Source organism: Hylobates moloch, unplaced genomic scaffold (genome assembly GCF_009828535.3).
Source record: "Hylobates moloch isolate HMO894 unplaced genomic scaffold, HMol_V3 SCAFFOLD_5, whole genome shotgun sequence".
NCBI classification, from domain to species: Eukaryota; Metazoa; Chordata; class Mammalia; order Primates; family Hylobatidae; genus Hylobates; species Hylobates moloch.
Window position 1 is genome coordinate 7,211,537 of NW_026652280.1, and position 26,188 is coordinate 7,237,724.

At 37.7% G+C, this 26,188-nt stretch overlaps 1 protein-coding gene across 5 annotated transcripts in view; it reads left to right on the forward strand.

Moving 5' to 3' along the window:
• NETO1 (neuropilin and tolloid like 1) overlaps window positions 1-26,188 on the forward strand; it is a 127,706-nt gene that overhangs the window by 87,747 nt on the left and 13,771 nt on the right. For all 5 annotated transcript variants that reach the window (XR_004248064.2, XR_004248065.2, XM_032152064.2 and 2 more), the window contains exon 8: window positions 25,777-25,890. Coding sequence is in view for 3 of the 5 variants with exons in the window: in XM_032152064.2 (XP_032007955.1) it covers window positions 25,777-25,890 (114 nt within the window). In the remaining 2 variants the exon portion in view is untranslated. The remainder of the gene's footprint in view (window positions 1-25,776; window positions 25,891-26,188) is intronic.

Below are 26,188 nucleotides of genomic sequence, written 5' to 3' on the forward strand. Positions count from 1 at the left end.
TTTATGTTTGAAAGTTATAGGGAAACTTTTGAGCACAATTTAGGGGGAAGAATGTTTATCTTGTGAGTTGTGATATTCAAAATTTGAATGAATGCCTATGAAGGATATGAAATATGGATAGATGGGTGATTGGATCTGAAAATGGGTTATTATCTGGCATGAACGGTAAAGGGGAATCATCTGTGTAGGTTAGGTGAAAATACTGGCTAACATCAAAGATCCCTTTCAACTCTGAAAATAGATTAACTTCTATGAGTCTTTAAAAATCTGCATAGATAAGAAATGGTGAACTGTATATATGGTGCATATATTATAAATATGTCTATTTGAGACTATAATAAAATAGAGTTTCAAGGCATGTGATTACATTATCTCTGGAAGTCATTGAAGTGGATTGACTTTTCAATGAGTAATCCAAAAGACACAGGATGTTCTTCCTACAGAGGCACCCATCCCAATATATTCTTTCACAGTGGGCAAATAATCACTCTCTTCAAATGATGAGTTTTACAACAGCATTCTCTGTGATCATCTCATAAATTTACAGTAAGTTTCCACTGAAACAGGTTTATCCTTTATGTCATGTTACCATCTATGTTGGTCTCAATGGTTCTGTGGCACCCCTTCAAAAATTCATATGTTCAAAATCCAGTTGCCAAGGTGAGGGGATAAGGAGGTGATTAGCTCATCAGTACAGCTCTCATCATAGGTGTTAGTCCTCTAATGATAAAGAGGGCCCAGAGAGCAGCCTTGCCCTTTCCACCAGGTGAGAACACAGCTAGAAAGTTTCATCCATGAACCAGGAAATGGGCCCTAAACAGACACCAAATCTGCCAGCACCTTGATCTTGGACTTCCTAACATCCAGAACCGTGAGAAACAAAATACTGTTTTTTATAAGCCACCTGATTTATTGTTGTTTGCTGTAGTACCCAAACAGACTAAGACGTTGCCTGCGTATATTTGTCATAATGTTTTACTTTTTACTGCATTGGCTAAAATTGTGCAGAATTCTAGCGTTATTTATACCTAATATCAAAGTCATCCTGTGATGACGTACATGGGTATAGACTGTCTTTATTCATTGAAGTGAAAGTATTCCACATAAGAGATGAAAACTTCAAAACAATAGAAAGTGGACTTCAATCAGTGCTACTACTTGGAAATGGGTGGGTAGGAATCATTCTAAGGGTACTTAAGAGGAAGCAAAGGGCCAGGCGCGGTGGCTCAAGCCCGTAATCCCAGCACTTTGGGGCCGAGGTGGGCGGATCACGAGGTCAGGAGATCGAGACCATCCTGGCTAACGCGGTGAAACCCCGTCTCTACTAAAAATACAAAAAATTAGCCAGGCGTGGTGGCAGGCGCCTGTAGTCCCAGCTACTCGGGAGGCTGAGGCAGGAGAATGGCGTGAACCGGGGAAGCGGAGCTTTCAGTGAGCCGAGATCGCGCCACTGCACTCCAGCCTGGGGGACAGAGAAAGACTCTGTCTCAAAAAAAAAAGCCTGGCTAATTTTTGAGAGGAAGCAAAGGTACTTTGTTTAGGGAGTTTCAAGTTCCTTGATGGTATTGCTTTATTCAATATTAGTGGCTGAGAGAGAATTTTGGCTTACATTTTTATTGTGGCTGATGATTTTGGTTCTTTTAGATGGTGATAGTTATACAAACTATTCATATATTTTTTATATATGGCTAATATATACAATTACATTAATGCATATTAGTGTATATATAATCTAATATACAATTATACACTTAATATGTAACTATATATGTCTAATATATAATTATACACATCCAATATATGCCTCATATATATATATATATAGTTACATGTATTATGTAACATTTACTCCATTCATACACCCATGAAGTAAAAGTTGGAGATATAAAATCAGTGATCAGCTTCCGTCTTATTCAAGTAATAAGAAAGTACCTGGATATTTTTCCTGGTGCCTACACATTTATAAAATAGTATCCCCAGTTCAGTGGTGAAGTGCTTAGAGCATGCTGGTGCCTGAATGTTATGTCCCTTCAAATCTAAGAGGTTGGAATTTTTAATGTTGTTTACAAGCCAACTAGGCTATGGTATTTTGTTCTAGCAGCCCAAGTGGACATACACAGAAAATTTATGCTGATATGTGGGGATGTTATTATAACAAATACCTCAAAATAGGTGGCAATGGCTTTGGAACTGGGTAATGAGTAGAGGCTGGAGGAGTTTTGAGGTGCTAGAGAACATTTACGTTGCCATGAACAGACCATTAAGGCCGATCCTGGCCTGGGCTCAGTAGGAGAGGAGGAGAATCTTGTTAGAGGATTCCTAAGTTATTCTGAACAGAATGCTTACAGAAATATAAATAGTAAGGGTCGTTTTGATGAGCTTTCAAATGGAAATGAAGAATATGTTTTTAGACAATGGAGGAAAGGTCATCCTTGTTATAAACTGGCAAAGGATTTGTGAGAATTGTGTTTGTGCTCTCATGTTTTGTGGAAGGTATGGCTTGTGAAGGATGAAATTGGATATTTTGCTTAGAAAATGTCTAGGCAAAGTGTTGAAAGAACGTTTGGCTCCTGACTGCCTGTCATAAAATCCAAGAAGAAAGAAAAGATTTAGAGATGGAATTATTAATCAAAATGGAAGCAGAAATTAAATATTTGGAAAATTCTCAGCCTATTCATATTGTAAAGAATGAGAAAACATGCTTACAAGAAAACACCAAAGGTGTGGCCAAGCAGGCGTCTGATAAGTGTGGATTGGCCAACTCGGTGGAAATCAGGACCTATTGCTGAAGTCAGTGGAAAGATGACACTGAAGCCATGTCAGAGATCACTGCGCCTGCCTCTCATCTCAGCTCCAGAGGGCCGGTTTCCAGGGGGACAGAATGAGTTGAAGGAGAAAAACCACTGTCCACCACTACCTCGTATCTCAAACTGTTATCCCGACACTTTCTGGCAGGGGTCTTCCTCACTGCACCAAGTGGAGCGTGCACATTTTGATCAGCAAAGCTGCGGGGGCATGCATGGCTGCCTTCACCTAGATTTCAAAGGATACTTGGAACGCGGACAGAGAATCTTTGCAAGGGGGCGCATTGCAGAGAGCCCCCACTAACAATGGCAAGCCGAATCAGGGGGTGGGGCCACCGCACGTCAAGACCTTTAGAGACAAGGATATGTGACTTCAACCTATGGCTGTTCCCAGAAAAGCAGCTGGGTAGACCTCTACCCCAGTGTGTTTACAGGATAGAACTAAGATAAAATTCTTTTTATTTATTTATTTATTTATTTATTTTTTTTGAGATGGAGTCTCGCTCTGTCCCCCAGGCTGGAGTGCAGTGGTGCAATCTCTGCTCACTGCAAGCTCCACCTCCCGGGTTCACGCCGTTCTCCTGCCTCAGCCTCCGAAGTAGCTGGGACTACAGGCGCCGGCTACCACGCCCGGCTAATTTTTTTGTATTTTTTACTGGAGACGGGGTTTCACCGTGTTAGCCAGGAAGGTCTCGGTCTCCTGACCTCGTGATCCGCCCCCCTCGGCATCCCAAAGTGCTGGAATTACAGGCGTGAGCCACCGCGCCCGGCCTTTTTTTTTTTTTAGATGGAGTTTCGCTCTTGTTGTCCAGGCTGGAGTGCAATGGTGCAATCTCAGCTCCCTGCAACCTCCCCCTCCGGGATTCAAGCAATTCTCCTACCTCAGCCTCCCAAGTAGCTGAGATTTCAGGCATGCACCACTACACCAGGCTAATTTTTTGTATTTAGTAGAGACTGGGTTTCACCATGTTGGTCAGGCTGGTTGCGAACTCCGGACCTCAGGTGATCCGCATGCCTCGGCCTCCCGGTGTGCTGGGATTACAGGCGTGAGCCACTGTGCCTGGCCAAGAAAATGATTCTTGAGCCTCAAGGTTTTGGGCTTGCTGGGGACCTGCTGCGTCTTTCTTATGTCTCCCTGTTGGACTGGGCATGACTGTCCTATGCCTGTCCCGTCGTTTATTTTGGAAGGTTCATAACATTTTCATTCATAGATTTACAGCTTAAGAACGATTTGCCTCAGAATGTATGTGGAGCCTCACTCATATCTGCTTTAGATGAGATTTTGGACTTAGAGTTTTAAATTGACACTGAAACAAGTTAAGACTTTTAGGGCTATTGGGATAAAATGAATATATTTTGCATGTGAGAATGTCAAGGATTTGGGGGAAGAAGTTAGGGTTAGGATTAGTCTGAAGGTTATGTCACCTCAAAATATATATGGTGAGATCTGCACCTACCCAAGGTGATGGTATTAGGAGTTTAGACCTTTGTGAAGTCATTACATTATGAGCAGAGCCCTCATAAGTGAGATTAATGCCCTTATGAAAGAGGCCCGAGAGAAACCCTTCACCTCTTCAGCTCTTCTGCCATGTGAGAGTCCAAGATAGTTGTCCATGAGGAAGCAAACCCTCACCAAACTCCACATCTGATGGTGCCTTAATCATGAACTTCCCAGTCTCCAAAACAGTGAGAAGTAAGTTTCTGTTGGTCATAAGCTGCTCCCTTTATGGCATTTTTAGAGCAGCGCAAACGGACTAAGAGCATGCTGTGGTTTGGGTTCTTTGTCTCCACCAAAACCTGTGGAAATTTGATCCCCAGTGTGGTGGTATTGAGAGGGGTAGCCTTGTGGGATGTATTTAGGTGATGGGGACAAATACCTAATGGCTTGGTGTTGTTCTGGTAACGAGTGAGTTCTCACTCTCAAAAAACTGAATTTATCTGCTCAGGAATGGATTCGTTTCTACGACTATGGGTTATCGTAGAGCCAGGACGTCCCTCAGGTTTTTCAGCTCCTGTCTGCACATGGCCACTTCCCCTTGGAAACTCTCCATTGTGTTGCAACAAAGCATGAAATCCCTCGCCCAAAGCCAGGGCCATGCCCTTGAACTTGTCAGCCTGTAGAACTCTAAGTACGTCTTTTTTTATTTTTTATTTTTTTGGAAAATAAACTACCCCAGTATGCCTTTATAGCAACATAAATTGAAACAAGACAGAGCATATTTGGTAATATCCTAATATCTCTAAAAATTTCTTGTGATAGGACCACAGGATATTTTTAGGGGTTAGAAGAGAATTTCAAGAGCATCTATTTCCATTTTTCACATTTTCTGAATTCAGACAGAAAAAAAGGGTTCATTGAAGTTAATTGACTTTCCCCATACATACTTAACCCCGCGCTTAATGATTTGTTAACAGAATTGAGGCAAGAATTAAAGACCTGACTCCTAATCCATGATTTCTCTTGTGAATATCTTTGCTACTTTTGAGGCACTTCTGAGACAGAACTCGAATATTCTAAAGAGGATGATGATGATAATGATTATGAAAATAGATAACAGTTATTCTCATATGTCAGCATTGTTTTAAGTGATTACAGACTGAATTTTGATTCTTCTGTCCTAACCACTGCATTTTATGCCGACATACTGTGCTTTCACACCATAATCATACAGCATGCCACGTTCACATGGCTCTCAAGTATTAGACAAAAGTACATCATAACGAGGTTTCTATTCTGAAACATGCTAATTTGGGGACTGTATGAATGCATTTTTAGCCATCATATTTTTACATTTGTATCTGAATAAATTATAGGAAAAGGAAATAGTGTATAAAGGAGGTATGAAGTTCTTACTAAAAAATCCAGCAGACATTTAACTTGCAAGTGCACATTAGAAGCATTTTATAAAGCTTGTGTTAAGTGCCAGTATTTCTAACAAAATGTATCTAATACCAGTAAAGGGGAGAGCATAAGGGCACTGAAAAGGGTAAGTATTTACTTGCAACTAGGCTTGAGAGGCACCACCTCTGCAGCTTGCTCCCATGGGTATAATGCTGCTGCATCGACTGACTTTGCTAACTCTTCACCTCTGCCTCTTTCAGTTTTGTCAAAGATTGCTGCCCTGATTTATGGCATCACAAGGCTGTTGGCTGCCCAGCTAAACTTTTTTTTTTTTTTTTTGCTTCAGAAAAATCATATACAGACTTCATCCTATAAAGCAATTTTGAAACCCAGGGACAAGACAAAAAAAATCAATATTATCACCTAAAGAGAACTGTCTTCTTGACTAGATGGTAGGCTTAGTAATAAGCTAAATGGCACTTTGCACTTGAGTCACACAAAACGTTTAGTCTACAATTTACCCAGTGGAGAAGAGCACATGCATGAGTAATCCAAAGAAGAAGACAAAACATTTAAGTATTATCTTTAGCATATATTCTTTAAGAAAGAGTATTTGTTTAATATTTAAATGTATTTTGAGGCTAACAGTAAAAACAATTAATTAATCAGTAATTAATTTAGTTTCATAGATGAAGAAGCCACAAATACCAAGAATATTTGCAGATAAAGAATTCATCCAATTTGAGATATGCCATACATTGGATAATTCTTACATTGATTATTGAAAAAGTGTGCCGTATTTTACTTTATGGACTCAATTTAAGATTTCTTATATTATTACAGCTTTACACTTGGTCATCTTTTTTGAAAATCCATTGACCCTAAAGAATTACTAATTTTAAGGGAATGATTATATTTAGAATAAGTTTAATTTTGAATACACGTAGAGATAATTCATAACCAATTATGATAGGACTGTATATTTGAATAACTGTCCAATATGAAAAAATAGAGACCTTAGTGGAATATGCCCATTCAAATAAATCACCTGCTAAGTTTTCTGAGCCAATCTTATTATGTGTTTAGAATATGAATTGGAAGTAACTGGAATGGATGAATGAGTTATAACTAGTTTTCACTTCTGAAGTTCTGCATTTAGCTGCTCTTCTGACCTTCTTTACGACTTTTGCACCATAAAATATGAATCACTTAATGTTTGATTGATGAATAGCATATTTCTGTTAAAAACAGACATATAAAATAGAAGAGAGGGAGAAACAAATTGTCCACATTATGGTTGTATGGAAGTTATTTACAATAATTTGCTAAAATGAGATAATGCATTTAGTTTTATGTTAACTCGTGACACAAGACTATCACAGATAGTCTAAGCTATAGATTTATTTATAATAAAGAAACATACATACAGTAACATTTAAGTTCCAAGAACTGAGTTGAAATATTCTGTGGAAGGCAGATTCTGAGATGAACCAAGACATTCTCACCTTATATTAGTTTGTTCTCACACTGCTATGAAGAAATACCCAAGACTGGGTAATTTATAAAGAAAAGAGGTTAAATTGACTCACAGTGACACATAGCTGGAGAGGCCTCAGAAAACTTACAATCATGGCGGAAGGCACCTCTTCACAGGGCAGCAGGAGAGAGAATGCCTGGCAGTAGAGGAAATGTGAGATGCCTATAAAACCATCAGATCTCCTGAGAACTCGCTCACTATCATGAGAACAGTATGGGGGAAACTGACCCCATGATTCATTTACCTCCACCTGTTCCTGCCCTTGACACCTGGAGATTATTACAATTCAAAGTGGGATTTGGGTAGGGACACAGAGCCATACAATATCACAACGCTTGGTGTAGAACGCTTATATAATCCCCTCCTCTTGAGACAGTCAGAACCTGTGAATAGCCTGGGATATCATTTGGTTATTAACTTACATTCTTTCTCTGTGAAGAGTTATTTTGCAGATGTATATAAAGGCTATTAAAGCTTGATTGACTTTGATTTAATCAAAAGAAGGGAGATTATCTTAGGTGGACCTGACCTAATTCAGGTGAGCTCTCTAAAATTGAAGAACTTGAGAGAAAAATGCCTAAGCTTCCTTGGACAGGTAGTTAGTAGAAATCTGGATTTGGAGAACTACAGGTGATGGCTCAGATGCAAGTGAGGAGGAATATGTTAGTAGGAACTGGGAGGGGGGGGAATCCCTGTTTTGTAGTAGCAGAAAGCCTAGCACAATTGTGTTCTGCAGGTATGTGGCAAGCAGAATTAGTAAGTTACTAATATAGGCTAAATACAGGCTATGTAGCTAAGTAAATTACTGCGCTAAATGTTATAGGTGTAGGCTAATTTCCTCAGCAGAGATACTGTCAACTTGGACAGGAAGAGACAGAGTACCAGAAATAGTTGGAATGCCGGAATTCTAACAGCATGATCATTCTGATAAAACTGACATATAAAATAGAAGAGAGAGAAAAACAAATTGCCCACATTATGGTTGTATGGAAGTTATTTACAATAATTTGCTAAAATGAGATAATGCATTTAATTTTATGTTAACTCGTGACAAAAGACTATCACAGATAGTCTAAGCTATAGATTTATTTATAATAAAGAAATATACATACAGTAACATTTAAGTTCCAAGAACTGAGTTGAAATATTCTGTGGAAGGCTAATATATATATATATCGAGAGAGAGAGAGAGATGTGTGTGTATATATGAGAAAGAAAGGCTGTCTCAGAGAACAGAACCAAGGGCAACAGGGTAGTCAAGAAAAATTCGACTTTACCCTGATGGACTTCAGAACTATTATGAATTCATTACTCCTATTTATTTTCCTTTCTTCCTTTTTTGAACTAGAATCCTATGCCTCTCCCACCACTGTGTTGGGAATGTTGGAGCCAGACAGCTTGTCTCTAGTTTCAGGAACCCATACACGGAGAGAAACTGTACCCCGAGGGTCTGCACCAGATTTAGATGATTCAAACAAGGAGACTCTGGACTTTGAACCGATGAGATTTAGATGCGATTTGAACTTTATGTCATGGGTCATGGGGGTATACTCTTGGGATCTTTATAATCACAGTCCCTAATCAGTTCACTTCGAGTTAATTAAAAAGGAAACTATCCCAGTGGGTCTGACCTAGCTAAATAAAGATCTGATGGTTAGAGATGAAAGAAATCAGAGAGTTTTAACTGTAATGAACACTCCACCTGTTCGTAAAGAAGCAGCCTGCCATATTATACAGAGAACTACATGGTGGGGAATTTTGAGCAATCTTTAGAAGCTGAGAATGTCCTCAGGTTGCCAGTCAGCAAGAAAGTGGGGACCTCAGTTCTACTATTCCAGCATACTGAAACATTCCAACACCTGAACAAACTTGGAAGAGGCCTCCACATTTTTCATGAGAACCCAATCCAGACAGACTTCTTGATTTTAGCCTTCAGAGACCCTAAGGAAAGAACCCAGCTGAACCCTGCCTGGACTTCTGACATACAGAACTGTGAGATCATAAAAAGGTATTATTTTAAGCTGGTGGGTAAATTTGTGATAATTTGTGACTCAGCAATAGAAAATAATACATAGTATTCCTATTGCAATGATGTGGGTTTTTTTAATGTAATGGATGATCCAAACATCAATTTTAACATATTACTTAAAAACATTTTTAATATATTGCTATTTATTAATATAGTGCCAGTCCTATTTTTGGTAGTTCAGGAGATGGGGCAAGATATACTGTAATCGTAGGAAACAATCACTCCAGCATCAGATTGACACTAAAAGTTGAGATTCCACTAGCCTAATCATTAATAACTTTTCATTTTGATATATATTTATATTCCTCCTTTCATTCTTTTGTTCCTTCATTAACCTTTCCAGGCATGGATGTCTCAAAGATGAATATGACGGTTGCTTCTCTGAAGGCACCGCACTTCCACACTAACTCAGATTCAACTCAAGTGTGTGACTCACTTCAGATGTTCGTTTATATCTGGTATTCTGTGCCACACTCCCACCACATACTCCCTCATTTATTTTAGTAAATTACCCACGGAAGGTTGTACTCTAAGAAGCCTAATTCTCTTTGTGTGTAGTTTTTCTCTGCAGCGTTTGTTTGTGTTAGCTGGATATTTGCTCTAGTGACACAGTGATTGATTTTATTTCACTGTTCAGTTTTATTATCTTTTCCTGTCTAGAACAAGATACAGCCTGCCATCTGCCTTTTGTTCACACAATTTTCATTCTGTCTTGGATAATGCAAATTCTTAATTTTGTAATAACTAAGTAAAATTGTCATATAATCTCAGTAAATTTAATGGATCCTAAGGGAAAAAATTATAAATTATAACTCAGTAACACTCTGAGATCAAACACCAAAATATCTTCAAAATGATCAACTTACTTTAATCCTTTTTGACTTCTTTCAGATTTAAATGGGATGACTTTAAATAACTTTGTTAGTTATGGAAAAATAAATTAACACATTTTCCAATTTAGAGTTATTTTAAAGAATCAAAGAGAAGAGGGAGTCAAAAATGAAAATCCTCTCACTTAATATTTCACAACACTGTTTAGTTTTTCCTCTAGAATAAGCAAGGCCAAACACAATTTACAAGTTTGGCGTAAATACTAAGATCAAAAGACATTTTATTCACTGTATATTTCACCACGAAAAGAAAATGTTATGTACTGAAGAAAGCAGTGTTACCAATCATAACTTAGGCCAAAGTGTGAATTGAAGTCTTACTATAAATCTTAATGCCACCACCTTGTGAATTGATGTGATTGATGTGTCTTAAAAGGATTAAGGCCACTTTACTAATATAGGAAATACTTATTTATGTATGTCATATAGTGGCATAAATACCAGATGGTACAGATTTAAATATAAACAATACACAACATATGCTGAGAAAATTGCTGAATGTGTGTCATATATTGGCAGGTCTTCCTAAAATATACATAAAGCACACTATTGATAAGAAAAAAATCACCATATTTAAATATACATACATTTCAAATAGTTATTAATACAGAAACATCATAATCAAAATAAACATGGAAGTGTTGACCTGGAGAATAATTGGTAAGATAACAGCAGGCAACAGGTACATATTTGTATCTTATAAAAAAATGATTATATTCAAAAATAAGAAAAAGGTAAGCATTCTAATAGAAAGTGGGGCCAAAATGTGCATAATTAATTCATAAGAGAAGCATAAATATCCTGTAAGCATAAGAAGCAAACATGTAAACATATTAGTAAACAAATACACAAATTTATAATTTAATGAGACATTTTAATCTATCAAAATGCTAAAAATATGAAATAATGTTGGAGATGGAATTTTGAAATAAAAGCATATGCACTGCTTATAGGAAACAAAATGTTTCCTGAAGGACAATTTAGCAGTATATATCAAAATTCCAAAATAAGGAACAAAGATAGAATATCACATTTAAATCAGAAATACTAACCTCTAGGAATATATACTGCTGATGAGTCCATGTTTATAAGCATGGAAAAATGCTTAAGTAGATTGGTTAAATGGTTCTGGGAATGTACAGATGCTCTTTATTAAGATGATGTGGTAGATTGATACTGATATTGTACTATGTTAAGAAACAAGATGTTAGAAGCAAGTAGCGAACGTGTACATTACGTTTATACTCTTGTAACTACATGGGATAAACATTTAATACATGTCATCTATTACATATGTAATACATATATGTAAAAGACAATGGGATTAAGATATTAATGGTTATATTTGGGTGACGATATTTTTTGCCTGTAGTTTCTAATTTTTCTAAAATAAATATATACTGGTTTGGTAAACACTTTTTTACAAAGCAAGAAATAGGAATTTCTGAAAAGATGTATTAAGTCTAGGAAAGCAAGAGTATATACATTATTTTCTATGTTGGGTTAATTGACTCATCTATAATATCAGAAAAGAACCCATCAGTAGAGTTTTCATATGCCAATTTTTGAGGATATCACATTGCCATATACTGACATGTTGTTTTCAGAGTAAATAATAACTCTCCTCTGTAATAGAATTTCTCCACCATTTATCTTCTGAGAGACATTCAGCTGATGATGGACTTACTGCATGACGGATCCTGATGGTAAGCCCACCAGATACAGTATTGGCCTTTCTCTCCCCTTGATACGAGTGCGTACGCCCTTGAATTCACTTTGGTAACTTAAAGACAGATGATAATTAGAAAAAAAAATGTAGCCTTGGATTCATTCCAGGACTAATTATGACACGAGTTGTCAGGGTATCCTGGCTGGAAACTGCCACTCTGCATCAGCGGTCTCATCTTTACTTTTCTCATCACTGCCCTCTCCTGTCCTTGCTTGCTGTGCTGTACAGCGACGGCCACTTTGGCAGAACGCTGGTTAGTCAAAGTCAGATTGCCTGAGAAACTGCTACTTGGCATTTAGTTTCCCACTGCTGCTGTAACAAATTAGCGTATGTTTAGAAGCATCGGATAACACAACTTTATTATCTTACACTTCCGGAGGTCAGATTCCTAAAACAGGTTTTAATGGGCTTAGACCAGGATGTCAGCAAGGCTGCTGCCCCGTAAGAGGCTCCAGTGTAGAGTACATTTCCTTCCTTTTCCCGTTTCTAGAGCAGTGTTTCTTGGCTCGTAGCCCTTCTCCTTTGTCAGAGCCACCAGTGTAGCATCTTCATGTGCCTTTATGATTTGCTGTTACATCACCTCTGTTCCTTCAGTCTCCACCTCTCTTTACTTGTTATTGCGTTGGGCTTAACTGGATAATCCCGAATAATTCTTCATTTTGAAATCTTTAATCACACCTGCGAAATCTCTTTTTCCATATAAAGTAACGTTCACAGGATGTGGGAGTAATATGTGGACAACTTGGAGAGCTATTATTTATTTGACCACAACAGAATTTGTATTTCTGTGTTGTTTTTGCTTGTTTATATTAAGCTGATGGGGTCTTTGACTGAAATTCTGAAAGCAATAATTAAGTTGACTTTAAGGCCAAAGGTATACAATGTCAACTGATAAAGATCTATCTTTATCTTTAAGTCTGCCTTCACACCTTGCTATTGAATAAGCATTGTTTTATATAAAGAATTTATTTTTAAATTAAATATTTTATTACTATAGAAAAAAATAAGAAAGTTAATCTGTCCTAAAGATATAAATATAACTTTGGGTAAGTATAGATGTGTTGGAAATTTTAAAAGATAAACGTTTTTAGAAACAGAATCACAAATTAGCCATTTCAGAAAATTGTTTTGCTTTTGAAAAAGATCTGAAATGGAATTACAATGTGTAAGAGCACACGTTCAGTGTCAGTCCATTCTTCCACTTTCTTACGTGATGCCTGGACTTTAATCCTCAGTTCCCTTTCTGTAAAACAGAGAAAACATCACAGGGCAACTGAAAGTTTTAAATGTATGTCTGGAACATAGCAAAAGGTCAGCAGAAGGTGGCTAGTATTGTATCTGTTAGTGAGATAACAACATACTGAAACTTGGGTAGTTAACACTTTCAAACATAGTGAGGCTATTGAGCAAAGGAAAATGAAATAAAATTGTATAATCTACCAGAAGCCAACCAACCCTCCTTTCCTCCCTTATTTCTTTCCTTCCTTCCTTCCTTCCTTCCTTCCTTCCTTCCTTCCTTCTTTCCTCCCTCCCTCCCTTCCTCCCTCCCTCCTCCCTCCTTCCATCCCTCCCTCCCTCCCTCCTTCCTTCCTTCCCTCCTCCCTCCTGCCTTCCTCCTTCCCTCCCTCCCTCCTCCCTTCCTCCTTCCCTCCTTCCCTCCCTCCCTCCTTCCTTCCTTCCTTCTTTCCTTCCTCCCTCCCTCCCTCCTTCCTTCCTTCCTTCCTCCCTCCCTCCCTCCCTTCCTCCTTCCCTCCCCTCCCTCCCTCCCTCCTTCCTTCCTTCCTTCCTTCTTTCCTTCCTCCCTCCCTCCTCCCCTCCTTCCTTCCTTCCTTCCTCCCTCCCTCCTCCCCTCCTTCCTTCCTTCCTTCCTCCCTCCCTCCCTCCCACCTTCCTCCTCCCTTCCTCCTTCCCTCCCTCCCTCCCTCCTTCCTTCCTTCCTTCCTTCTTTCCTCCCTCCTCCTTCCTTCCTTCCTTCCTTCCTCCCTCCCTCCCTCCCTCCCTCCTCCTCCCTCCCTCCCTCCCTCCTTCCTTCCTTCCTTCCTTCTTTCCTTCCTCCCTCCCTCCCTCCTTCCTTCCTTCCTTCCTTCTTTCCTTCCTCCATCCCTCCCTCCTTCCTTCCTTCCTTCCTCTTCCCTTCCTTCCTGTTTTTTAAAGCTTTTGATTCAGTTTGATGGCACCATAAAGAAAACAACTGTCAAAAGTATTCTCATATTTAAAATGAATTATCGATGGACTTTTATTACTGATATGGTTACTTAAACCATTGAAAAAGTATTATGTGTACAGACATGCAGTTTGATAAATACTTAAAATTTAAAGTTAATTTTCTTAATTTGACCAAAACAAGTATCTTAAATAATTTTGCTTCTTTACTTACTCATTGAGTTACTGAGAAGATATTGCAGAACTTCCCATTGAACCATTTAGAATAATTTTTTAAAATAAAGTGCGTGGGTCTGCAAGGAATCACTTGCACAAGAATAAAGGCAGGAAATTTCCTGTAATTTTTAGTAGAGTCATTGGGAATAATATATATTAATGTCTCTGATTCTGGCTTTACAACCATTGCAGTTTATGTCTGCCCCTGAAAATAAACAGCATATGTTTGTTATATAGAAACAGAAAATTATTATTTTTAATTGATAGCCTCTGAACTAGCAGACTTTTAAGCTTGAGGTCGTGGTGATGTGTTTAGGCTTGGCTCTGATCTTCATTTACTGCAGGCCCCCTGTGTGGGATTTGGCGTGTTCAGTGAGAGCAAGTATTGCACCTTTATAAAAGAATAATGTGTCTAAACTAGCCACCTGCTACTGACATGTACATATTATGAAAACCAACTCTGGCCCACATGTCCAGGGCCTAATAGTAATCAGCATGCAGATGCCAAAGATATTTAATACCCTCCTTATTGTAATTGTAATGTCTAACTACACACATTGAAGAGATCATTGTGGGGCTGAATCAAGGCAGACATAATGGAAGTATAAAAGCCGGGCGCAGTGGCTCACGCTTGTAATCCCAGCACTTTGGGAGGCCAAGGCGGGTGGATCACGAGGTCAGGAGATCGAGACCATGGTGAAACCCCGTCTCTACTAAAAATACAAAAAAAAAAAAAAACTTAGCTGGGCGTGGTGGCGGACGCCTGTAGTCCCAGCTACTCGGAGAGGCTGAGGCAGGAGAATGGCGTGAACCCGGGAGGCGGAGCTTGCAGTGAGCCGAGACTGTGCCACTGCACTCCAGCCTGGGCGACAGAGCAAGACTCTGTCTCAAAAAAAAAAAAGAAAAAAAAAAAGTGTGTAGTAATTTCTAGGGATGATAAAATAATGGATACATTATGATAATAATGGATGAATTCACTCCCATAAAAGGAAAGATTTTTTATGTAAGGAATGTAAGTTTCCAATGAAGATGTGTTTCTTAATGTAATATCTTTCAGAACAGTAAGAATATGTAATTTTTGCACAAAGATTGGGGAGGAATCTCATAAATATGTGTGAGATCTAATTGAAATTTGTGAACAGAATTTCTTGTATAAAAATAGATTAATATATGTACATCTTGATAATACTGGATATTTTCAAAGTAAAACTTAGTCATATTGGAACAGAGTTTTGAAAACATATTGATTTTTTCAAAACAACTATGAAGATGATAAAGGACATAAGAAAACATAACACAAATCTATTTCTGGCCTCAAGTCTGGTCACCATTTTTCAAATAAAATGTCATTTCCTCTAATTGCATAGCCTATGGGCCATTTTAAGTTTCAATGTGGTGACAAGGGAAATTTTTCCATTTGTTTTGGAAAAAAATTGTTTTCTGGGAAGTTCTGATGGCCAAATATATTTTATTTTTTTTATATTTTTGTTTGTTTAGAGTACCACAATTAAAAATGATAGTAGCAAGCTACACACACACACACACACACACACACATAGATATATATATATATTTTTTCTGAGACTGAGTCTCACTCTGTCACCCAGGCTGAAGGGCAGTGGCACAGTCTCGACTCACTGCAACCTCCACCTCCTGGGTTCAAGCGATTCTCCCCCCTCAGCCTCCTGAGTACAGGGATTACAGACATGCACCACCATGCCAGGCTGCTTTTTGTATTTTTAGTAGAGATGAGTTCTCACCATGTTGATCAAGCTGGTCTTGAACTCCTGACCTCAAATGACCCACCCACCTCGGCCTCCTGAAGTATTGGTATTACAGATGTTAGCCACTGCGCCCAGCCAAGCTGTATATTTTTAATGACATTTTTGAAGTTTTTAAAAATTTGCTTCTTGAGTTGATTCCTCATAATTGATATCTCTAATGTTTTGTTTATTTTCATTCAAGTTTTTTTAAAAGTTTTGCTGTTATTTAAAAATTAAGATCATTGTCAGACATTAATGAGAAGATGGCATTTAATATTCATTGTGCTGCTTAAATAATTTTTATTCTGGCCAGGCGCTGTGGCTCACGCCTGTATTCTCAGCACTTTGGGAGGCCGAGGTGGGTGGATCATGAGGCCAGGAGTTCAAGACCAGCCTGGCCAAGATGATGAAACCCCATCTCTACTGAAAATACAAAAATTAGCCAGGCACAGTGACAGGTGCCTGTAATCCCAGCTACTCGGGAGGCTGAGACAGGAGAATTGCTTGAACCTGGGCAGCAGAGGTTGCAGTGAGCTGGGATCGTGCCACTTCACTCCAGCCTGGGCAACAGAGTGAGACTTCATCTCCATTTAAATAAAAAAAGAATTTTTATTGTGATATATAGCCTGTCACCAAGTATTTATGAAGCATTTACAAAGTGGTACATCTGGTTGTCAGACTTTTAAGAGGAAGCAACAAGGCACAGGTAAGTTAACTCAAAGGGATTAGCCCAAGCCCTAGTATGTATTGTGGGAAAACCAACATGGGTGATGTGGTGGGAAGGATGAGGGCAGGGTGACCTGGTGGTGATGGTGGGTGACATCTGAGATTAGGAAGAATTCTATAAATGTTTAGGGTGAGCAGAGGCTGTGAGAATATAAATCACTTGCTGTGTACTAAGGGATACAAGGAGCTTGGAAATTAATCTAACATTACTGGAAAGCGTTTTGGGGTGTCTTCAACAAAGTAAAATGTGGCCTGATTTACACTTTCGAATGGCCAAGGTCCCCTGGTTTCTGTGTCTCTGAACTCCATGTAAGATTGCTGTCAGTGAATGGTGGGCTGACTCATTCACAGCAGTGGAGACCTGAACAAGAGCTTTGCATTGAGATAGAGCCACCCAAGAGATGGCCACTGGCTCAGTGGTATCCGGAGAAGAAAGGACCCAAGGATGGTCTTGAGCCTTTAGCCTGAACACCTGAGGGGATGGTTGTGCCCTTTGTTAATGCCAGGAAGGTGTAGGAGGTGAGAATTGAAGGAGAAAATGCGGATAAGAGGAGTAGGGCGATAATCATTTTGCTTAAGCCCATCAGCCATATTCTGTTTGGGATGGTAATTAACAGTTCCAAATGGAGATGTTAAGTAGGAATTTCAATGTTCAGGGTGAGTCTGGATCTCACATACTAGTCAGAGCTGGGGATATAAGCCCCCTCGTTAGTGGGGGCTCAGTGTCTGATGAAAATTGCCGAGAGAGAGGAGAGAGGAAATAAGGGACCTGTGACAGCCTCAGGGGGCTCAGCTACAGGGGTCTGTAAGACACTAGCATAGCGGCCTGAGAAGGCAGGGGGAAAATCACCTTAGTTACCTGAACTGATAAACATTAGTAACAAATAAAAGTAAGTATGCTAGATTTTGCTCTTCAGTGTGAGTTCATGACCTAACTATAGAATGTTGGTAGGTGTCATATTTACATATTCATGTAAGTGTTAAGCTTTGCTTCCATCCCTCACCAAACAGAGTAATAGATTCTAGACCATCCCAAGGGTCAGAAGTTTTAACTAAAAAAAAGTAAGTTTTAGTAAATATTCAAGGCTGATAAAAGTTGAACCCAAGAAATAAAGCGAGAAGATGTAAATATACTCTGATATGGTTTGGCTCTGTGTCCCCACCCAAATCTCACCTTGAATAATCCCCACGTGTCAAGGGCCGGACCAGGTGGAGATAATTGAATCATGGAGACAGTTTCCTCTCATGCTGTTCTCATGATAGTGAGTTCTCATGAGAACTGATGGTTTTATAAGGGGTTTTCCCCTTCGCTGATTGTCACCTCTCTCTCGTGCCACCATGTGAGAAGTGCCTGTTTTGCCTTCCAACATGAAGACCTTGTAAGTTTCCTGAGGCTTCCCCAGTCATGTGGAACTGTGAGTCAATTAAACCTCTTTTCTTTATAAATTACCTAGTCTTGGGTATTTCTTCACAGCAGCCTGACAACGGACTGATACATACTGCAAGCTGTTTCCTCCCCCAGCTGCTTTTCCACACGTCTGTGAGCATTTCCCTTCAAATTAAAGATCAGGGAATGATGAAGAATTAATAAAGAGCAGAAGTAGAAGACCTAGAGGTGTGACTGTGGCTGTGTGGTGTGAGTGTGTATGAGTGTGTTTGAATGTGTGTGTGTGTGGTATATGAGTTTGTGTGACTCTGTTTGTGAGAGGGACTGTGGCTGTGCCTACACAGGCCAGCACAGAGCTGGGTGAGCTTTAGACAAAGCACAAAATTAAAGAAGTTAAAATAATTTGAGGAAAGCAAGAAGCAAGAATGTCTGAAGAGAACAAGCTGAGTGGACTGGGGAGGGGAGGTGAAGAGAGCCAGACCCAGGAACATGTGTTCCAGTGATGTAATGAGTCTTTAGGAGAATATGATCAAGGATCACTTCGCTTTCCAATTTTTCATGATGTAATATGATGACTTATTTGACATTGAACAAATTACCAATGATAGTTTTATTAACCATAAAACATGGATAGTTGAAATATCAGTGTTTCAGATAAATCTGCCTGTTTTCATTTCAATTTGTTTTAATATTTCTTGAATAGTATTTAGTGGATTTCTGGATTTCAAAAAGAAAAAAAAACGAAGTAAATAATTAGAATAAGCTTAGAGGCTTCTACGTTAAAGTAGCTATTATAAGTTAAAAACCTTTAAGGTACAGAATTGAAACAGTGTTTATCCACATGAGATAAACACTAAAATCGGAGGTACATCTATGACTAGACCTTTCACATTAAAAAATAATGTGTTCTATGATTCTTTATTAAATACATTAAGTAAAACTACCTTTATTTTGAATGTTGTGGCTTTATCTTCTCCTACATGACTCAAATATGTAAGAGATTTGTTGTCCCCTGCTAAACAGTTTGTTTATTTAAAGAATTAGTAACGTATAGGTTTAGGAGTTACTGCAGGTGCTTTCATGGTTTATTTTAATCATCCCCACGAGGGATTAAAACAATCCTTCACTGAAGTCTGATGTAAGTTCGCCACCTTGTGGTAACAATGGGAATAGATGAGGGTTTAAAAACAATTCAAGAGTAATGAAGCAATATAGCAAAGTTAAGATGTTATGTAAAAACTATTTTCCTGATTTAAAAATCTGAAAGAGAAAATTAACGTTTTTGATTAACATTTGGTATTTTTTATGCAAACTTAGGAGTTATCCTTTAATTATAAAGCTTTTGTGTGTGTTTTTAATGTATGTATACATATACTTACACATAAAAGTATAAATGGAAAATTTCTCCAAAAAAGGTAAATTCAGTAAATCCTAGAAATCATCACTGCCAACATTTTGGCTTTTGCATTTCTGAAATAATTTACATAAGTGCGTTATGTGAGTTTTCATAGGTTAAAAAGCGTATTCTCAGTTTAGCCAGGCATGGTGGCGCATGCCTGTAATCCCAGCTACTCTGGAGGCTGAGGCAGGAGTATCACTTGAACCCAGGAGGCGGAGGTTGCGGTGAGTGGAGATCGCGCCATTGCACTCCCGCCTGGGCAACAAGAGCGAAAATCCGCCTACAAAAAAAAAAAAAGCGTATTCTAATTTTTTACCCAATTTTATATGTTAATAATCTCCCACCCTATTCTATGTTCTCTTAAGAATTAAGAATTCCATCACTATAATGATTTCTGGACACTGATGAAACACTTAGCAAAGTTTTAATTTTTAAAATTTTAAGTGGTAAACCAGTAAGTTTAGAAATATTTGGATTAAACAAAGTTAAACAGGCATATTTTGCCTCATGACTTCTTGGAATCTTTCAGTGGGTGCAAGGTCTGAAATCATCAAAACTAACATACCATATTTCTTAGTCTTAAAGGTCCTCTCCTCAGCAAAATATTGTACTAAATTTTGTTTCCAAAGAATTTATTATAAAGTATTTGAATAAATGTTAACTGAAGATCATTTACATTGGAATTTTAAAATCAGAGTTAAGGTACCCATAGATAACATCAAAATCAGGATGTATCTACTAAATTACTGTGAACATTTTGTTACTAAAATTATAAGCTGATACTGTCACTGTTATCCAGGCCTCGATTCTATAGGATCATTTACATGTCTGCAAAAACATTTCTTTTAGATTGCAGCCCAAGGTTGAGAGCTATTCTGTTCTACATATGGCCTGGCTTGTTTTCCAAGATGGGGTCTGAACGTCTGTCTTTACAATTATATGTTAGGAAATACCTGTTATCTTGATGGTCTCATTAAACTGTTAAAAGAAGAGTATCAAAACTAAATATCTGACACAGCTAAACCTTCCTCCTATGAAGTAGTACAAACTCATTCCAATATGTATTTGTATTTTATTTAATATGCATAATTTCTGTTTTCTGTTTTTCTTTTAGAATTGAAACATAATGACATTTCATATTAGACATGGTTGTAGCAAAGGCATGTGTTCTCCAAGGTACAAAGATAACTAGGAGGTCTTAGCTTCAGAGAAGTCCTCGACGCGACTTTCAAATATGCTTTCTCATGTAGTCTTAACAAGGGATCTGTGAATGATTTTCTTCACTTTACAAATTAGAAAATTTAATGTCAGTTAAGTCACATTTATATCATATATCTTAACATTTTCAATTTTTTGTTTCATTTCATTTGCTTTTGGTAACTGTGGTAGTAGTTCAAGAACAGGTAACATTCTTTTATCATACACCATATGACAGTATCTGTTATGGTTTTTAAAGGTCTATCACATTTAATTCTTAAATTTTATGTAATAGTTATAATTATCCCCATTATATAGGTAGAAACAGAAACTGAAAAAGTTAGTGAATCTTCTCAAGATCACATAACTCACGTTGGAAAATTAGACATACTGATTCCACAGTCTCTGCACAGTACTCTCCTAAAACGGTTTACAATTCTGTCTTGCAATGCTTGCATCCATGCTGCTGACACTATACGGCGTTCTGTGCATTAGTAAATCACTTGGGTAAGTATTATCTTTATCCCCATTTTACAGATGTGGTAACTGAGCAACTTACAGGTTAATCAGCTCAAGGGCGAAGAGTGTGAAAGAGGCAACCCAGCGAGTCAGAGACCAGGTGGCCAGGCTGCAAGGGACTCAATCACTGCGCACCGCACTCTCTTAGAAACCTGCTTTTGCTCATGAGGAAGCAATCTGTCCTTAAGGATTATCACTCCTGACAGCCCAAATCACAGCTGGGCTCTCTGTCCTGTCGGCAGGACTCTTCAATCCCAGGCTGATGGGTCTGGAGAAGTACTCTCTCAGCTGTGTTTAATCTACAGTCTATTGCACAGCCACAAATGAATGCTTTGCACAAATGCATATGTATTGCTGTATGTGGGAGGCGGAAACAGTGAAGAAAGGCTCATTTGGAAGTGTTGTAGTGTCTACTTTCTTTGTGAGTGCTTTAAATCAGGAGCAATGATATGCTTATACATAGGACATTATTTTGGCTGACTAGAATATTTTACTTCATTAACAGAAATCAGTTTCCATCTTCTTTGGATCGTTAGATCTGGATGATAAAATGGTGATGTCAATAAAACGAATAAAGTGAAATCAAGTTAGTTGGAGGGTGTCATGTCTAAATACACGTTCAAATAGTTCAGTGACAAAAAGCAATGGCAAATCGTTCCATCTATGTTCTTAGTGTTTAAACATCAATAAGAAGCTCTATTTGCTATTCTGATAGAAACAAGTATAAAGTTGTGTGTCCCCTCTTGTGACCCTGGAAACTGTGTGAGGTACTTGGCATTTGGATTGTTACTTCTTTGGCTGCCACTTTATTATAAATAAATTTTGAGTTTCCTTTAAATCGCTAGGAAATAAAGCAGCTGGTTTATAAGAGACGATAGCTTAAATGATGAATATTGAATCTCGTAAGTAAAGTAAGTCTTCTGTAAATTGGTCGAGGAATATGTGCTTTGTCAGAAATAGTAAAAGAAGCAAAGACATGATGCTGAGTTTAGTTTCTGAGAATACATACTGCCCATAGTCACTACATGCTGTACTGGAGACCGTGGCCTTGATTGGAAGACCGCGGCCTTGAAAGTTAGTTCTCAACCAGTAAACACATTTGTTAGAGTCTTCTGCTGTCTGGAATACTAAGGTATGCAACGCAGTCAGAGTTAACCTTTTGCTAAGTAATATTAATCAGTTAAAATATCTATTGAATATTTACTACCAGCCTAGTAAGCTTAAGCCATGAGAGATTAAACATAAACATTAATTTTAAAAAAAATCATGGTCACAAGTCTCAAATATATACAAAAAAGATGATAAAAATATACTCTTAAAACTTCTAAAAATTACATGTGAACTAGGACTTAAGGAACAGCTAAGCTTTCTGATAGATTGGAATAATATTTTAAGACTGTTTAAGACAGGTTTATAGATTATAGGGTTCTGATGTGATTTGGATGGCAGAGTGGAGAAGGGGTATCTGCGGCAGGTAGGAGGAGGGAGTGGTGTGTGGACACGGTGCCGGATATGTCAGGAGTGTGCTAGGAGCAATGGGCTGCACGCGTTGGTGCGCCGAGGGCATGCAAGTCTTTGAAAGAGCAATGAGAATGTAGGCTTGATTTGGCCGATTGATGCTATTGTAGTTCTTAACCAGGAGAGAAACGAGAGTCTTTAATGCATCATTGCACATATGCATTTCTGAGAGAAATATTCAGACAATAACGAGGAAATTCGGAACCCAATATAATATTATGCTTTGGGTGTCTATAAAACAAAATTTATTTTTGCCCAAGGTATGTACAATTGTATACATTGCTACTTTTTTGCTTGTTTGTTTTTGTTTGTTTTGTCTTGAGATAGGGTCTTGCTCTGTCACCCAGACCCAGGCTGGAGTACAGTGGCGCAATCTCGGCCCACTGCAACCTCCACCTCCTAGGTTCAGGTGATTTTCCTGCCTCAGCCTCCCGAGTAGCTGGAATTACAGGCATGTGCCACCATGCTCAGCTAATTTTTGTATTTTTAGTAGAGACGGGGCTTCACCATGTTGGCCAGGTTGGTCTCGAGCTCCTGACCTCAGGTGATTCGCCAGTCTCAGGTGATTCACCCGCCTCAGCGTCACTAAGTGCTGGGATTACAGGCATGAGCCACCACGCCCAGCCTCTACATTGCTTCTTAACTATATCAGGATTTGCTTGTTTTTATTTTTCATTTGCACAGCAATTCTTTATTAGCAAAAGTAAGGAAGAAAATACATGGAGAAATACCTAAGATAATACAACCCCCCCACCCCCCTCCTCCACACACACACACACACACACACACACACACACACACACACACAAAGAAAAAGAAAACAAAGACACCACAAACAAAAGGGAGGCTCACTCCTAATTAACTGGCATATTTGCATAATTATTTAATGCAAAAAATCATGTTAAAATGTGATTTATTGACATTCCTGGATTACTTATTGCATTCTCAGTAAAACCACTAATATGTAATAACTGATCCTGGAACACTGATAGTTTCACAACTACCAAGCAGCAGAAACAGACACAATCCCATTTGGATTATTTGGAATTCAAATTCCAGTGCTCTTACCAACATACTAATGCACTTCACTCGATTACCAAAATGCAATGTTATTTTTATTTGTATGTTTAAATTTTTAAACTGACCCATCCTATTTAATAATAATTATAATAATTTTTCCAACTCATAGATGGTCAGTAAATATATAATTTTTAAAGGTATTTCTTACTTGATGGGTAGTTATACTTTCAAAACCTATACTACAATTTGTTAGGTAGTAAGTATTTTAAGCATTTTTACAAAAGCATTTTACAACCATTCTAATATAAAATTTGCCAAAATCTCCTTTATACGCTGTGTACACATTTTGACAACATTCACTATCTAATTAACAGACCTTATCAATTCTGCAAAGCCATTATAGTCAGCTACAGAAATTCAAATTTAGTTGCTTACTAAAGAGCAGGTCTTTACAATAATATACCGGATTGTTAAATTTTACATTATGCAAGGTTTATACAGAACAGTACTTAACAAATCATTAGCAAAATAAAGTGTTAAGCATGATACTTTTTTTTCAAAATGACTACTACATATTTTCTACTCTAATTTTCGTTTTCCAAAATTACTATTATATGCTTTTTACTCTTTAACCAGGAACACAAAATCAAAATGAACAGAGAGGGAACTGTTTTGGGTTGGGGGAGGAGGTATGGGATGAAGAACCAGGAAGAATCATGTTGCTTGAATTAGCTATTTCTTTGCCTTACTTTTGGTTTTCAGAATTTGAGTGTTCTATTTTTTTAAGGATTTCTCTGGGAGTATTAAGATATAGTAAGTTGCTGTAAGTATATTCAATTGCAAAGTATTGTTTTGACAGTTGTGATTAGCGTAGCAAATATAGTAGAGAAGCTAACGCTAAAACTTATGTAGTATACAGTTTTGAAAGTGAAAAATAAACTCATTATAACATGACTGCAGTGTCTAAATAGTACTGATCATTAATATATCTTCATTTGTTAATCATTGGAAATTAATGTGTTTCGTGTGCAATAGATTTTGCTAGAATGCCTGTCCTTAAAAGGATTGTAGAGCCTTTATTGAAAAAAAACAGTAAAATTGGATTTTATCTGATACGTGGAGTGGATACAAAGGTAAAAACAAAAGTTAGCTTTAAGAGCACTTTCTGTAAGCAACCATCCACAATGCAATATTACTATAAAGACTGATCACTTAAAATATTCTGTCACTCCAATAATGAAAGAAATGTATTTTGCCTTATATTGAAATCATATCTAACGTTTTACATTGCTATATTAAACTCATGTTTTCTCATCATTATTTAGCCATATTTTATACCTTCTTTAAGTTCATATTTTACCTCTCAGTCCCCTCAATGTGCATTATAATCTGGAGATAATGATCATTGTACATCAAATCACTAGAATGTATGAAATACATGCATAGTAAGCTAATTTTATCACCATATATATTAAATGTAATAAGCGTAATATGTTTTTATGTTCTTCAGGATTAATTTTTTCATGATTCTGAATTTCTGTGGCATTTTGTTTTTTCAAATTCTTAAGTAATGTTACAGGGTTTGCTTTAGTATATTTTATTCATTGGTACTTGGTAAGTATATATTTTTTTAAATTATTTTAAAATTTCTATTAGGTGTTTTTGCACAGTGAAACTAAATTTATACATTCTTAATTTCTGTATAAAGTATAATTTATGCACATGGTAGATGCTTCAGGTTTGCTAAATAAATATGCCTACTTAAAAAAATGTGGATAATGTACTTCATTTTAATGATGGAAAATACCCTATGGCATTTTTATAAGCTGAGCCTCTCTAGAGGAATGCCAGCACTGTTAGTAACACAAGAAATAATTACCACTACGGCACCATTTCTGAAAATCGCGTGGAAGATCATTTATCTCAGTTTGTGGCAAATTATTCTAATCATTTTATTTTTAGATTCGTAATGTGAGTGATTTACTACTGAACATCAGTTATAACTTTCTTCCTGTGTCTTGTTATTCTTGTTTTTAGCTCCTTGTGAAGGCAACACATTCTTCTGCCATAGTAACATGTGTATTAATAATACTTTGGTCTGCAATGGACTCCAGAACTGTGTGTATCCTTGGGATGAAAATCACTGTAAAGGTAATGATTAGTCCCTGAAATTTGAAAAAATTTCCTCCCTGTGGAGTGGGGTAGAAGTTGATATGTATCAATCAGACAGTCTTTAAAATAAGAGTGTGTAGTGCCTTTTATGAGCACTGAGTATGTCTTGTAATCGATTTGTAAGCATTTTTCTTAGCCTTTACTCATACCGTGTCCAGATGTTCCGTTATTCATCAGTGCACAGTGGACTATCCTTAGCGCTTGAATTCTCATTAAAGACATCACCTTATTAGAGGCTGCAGAGCTATGAAAATAGGAGCTTTCAGGGGAGCACACT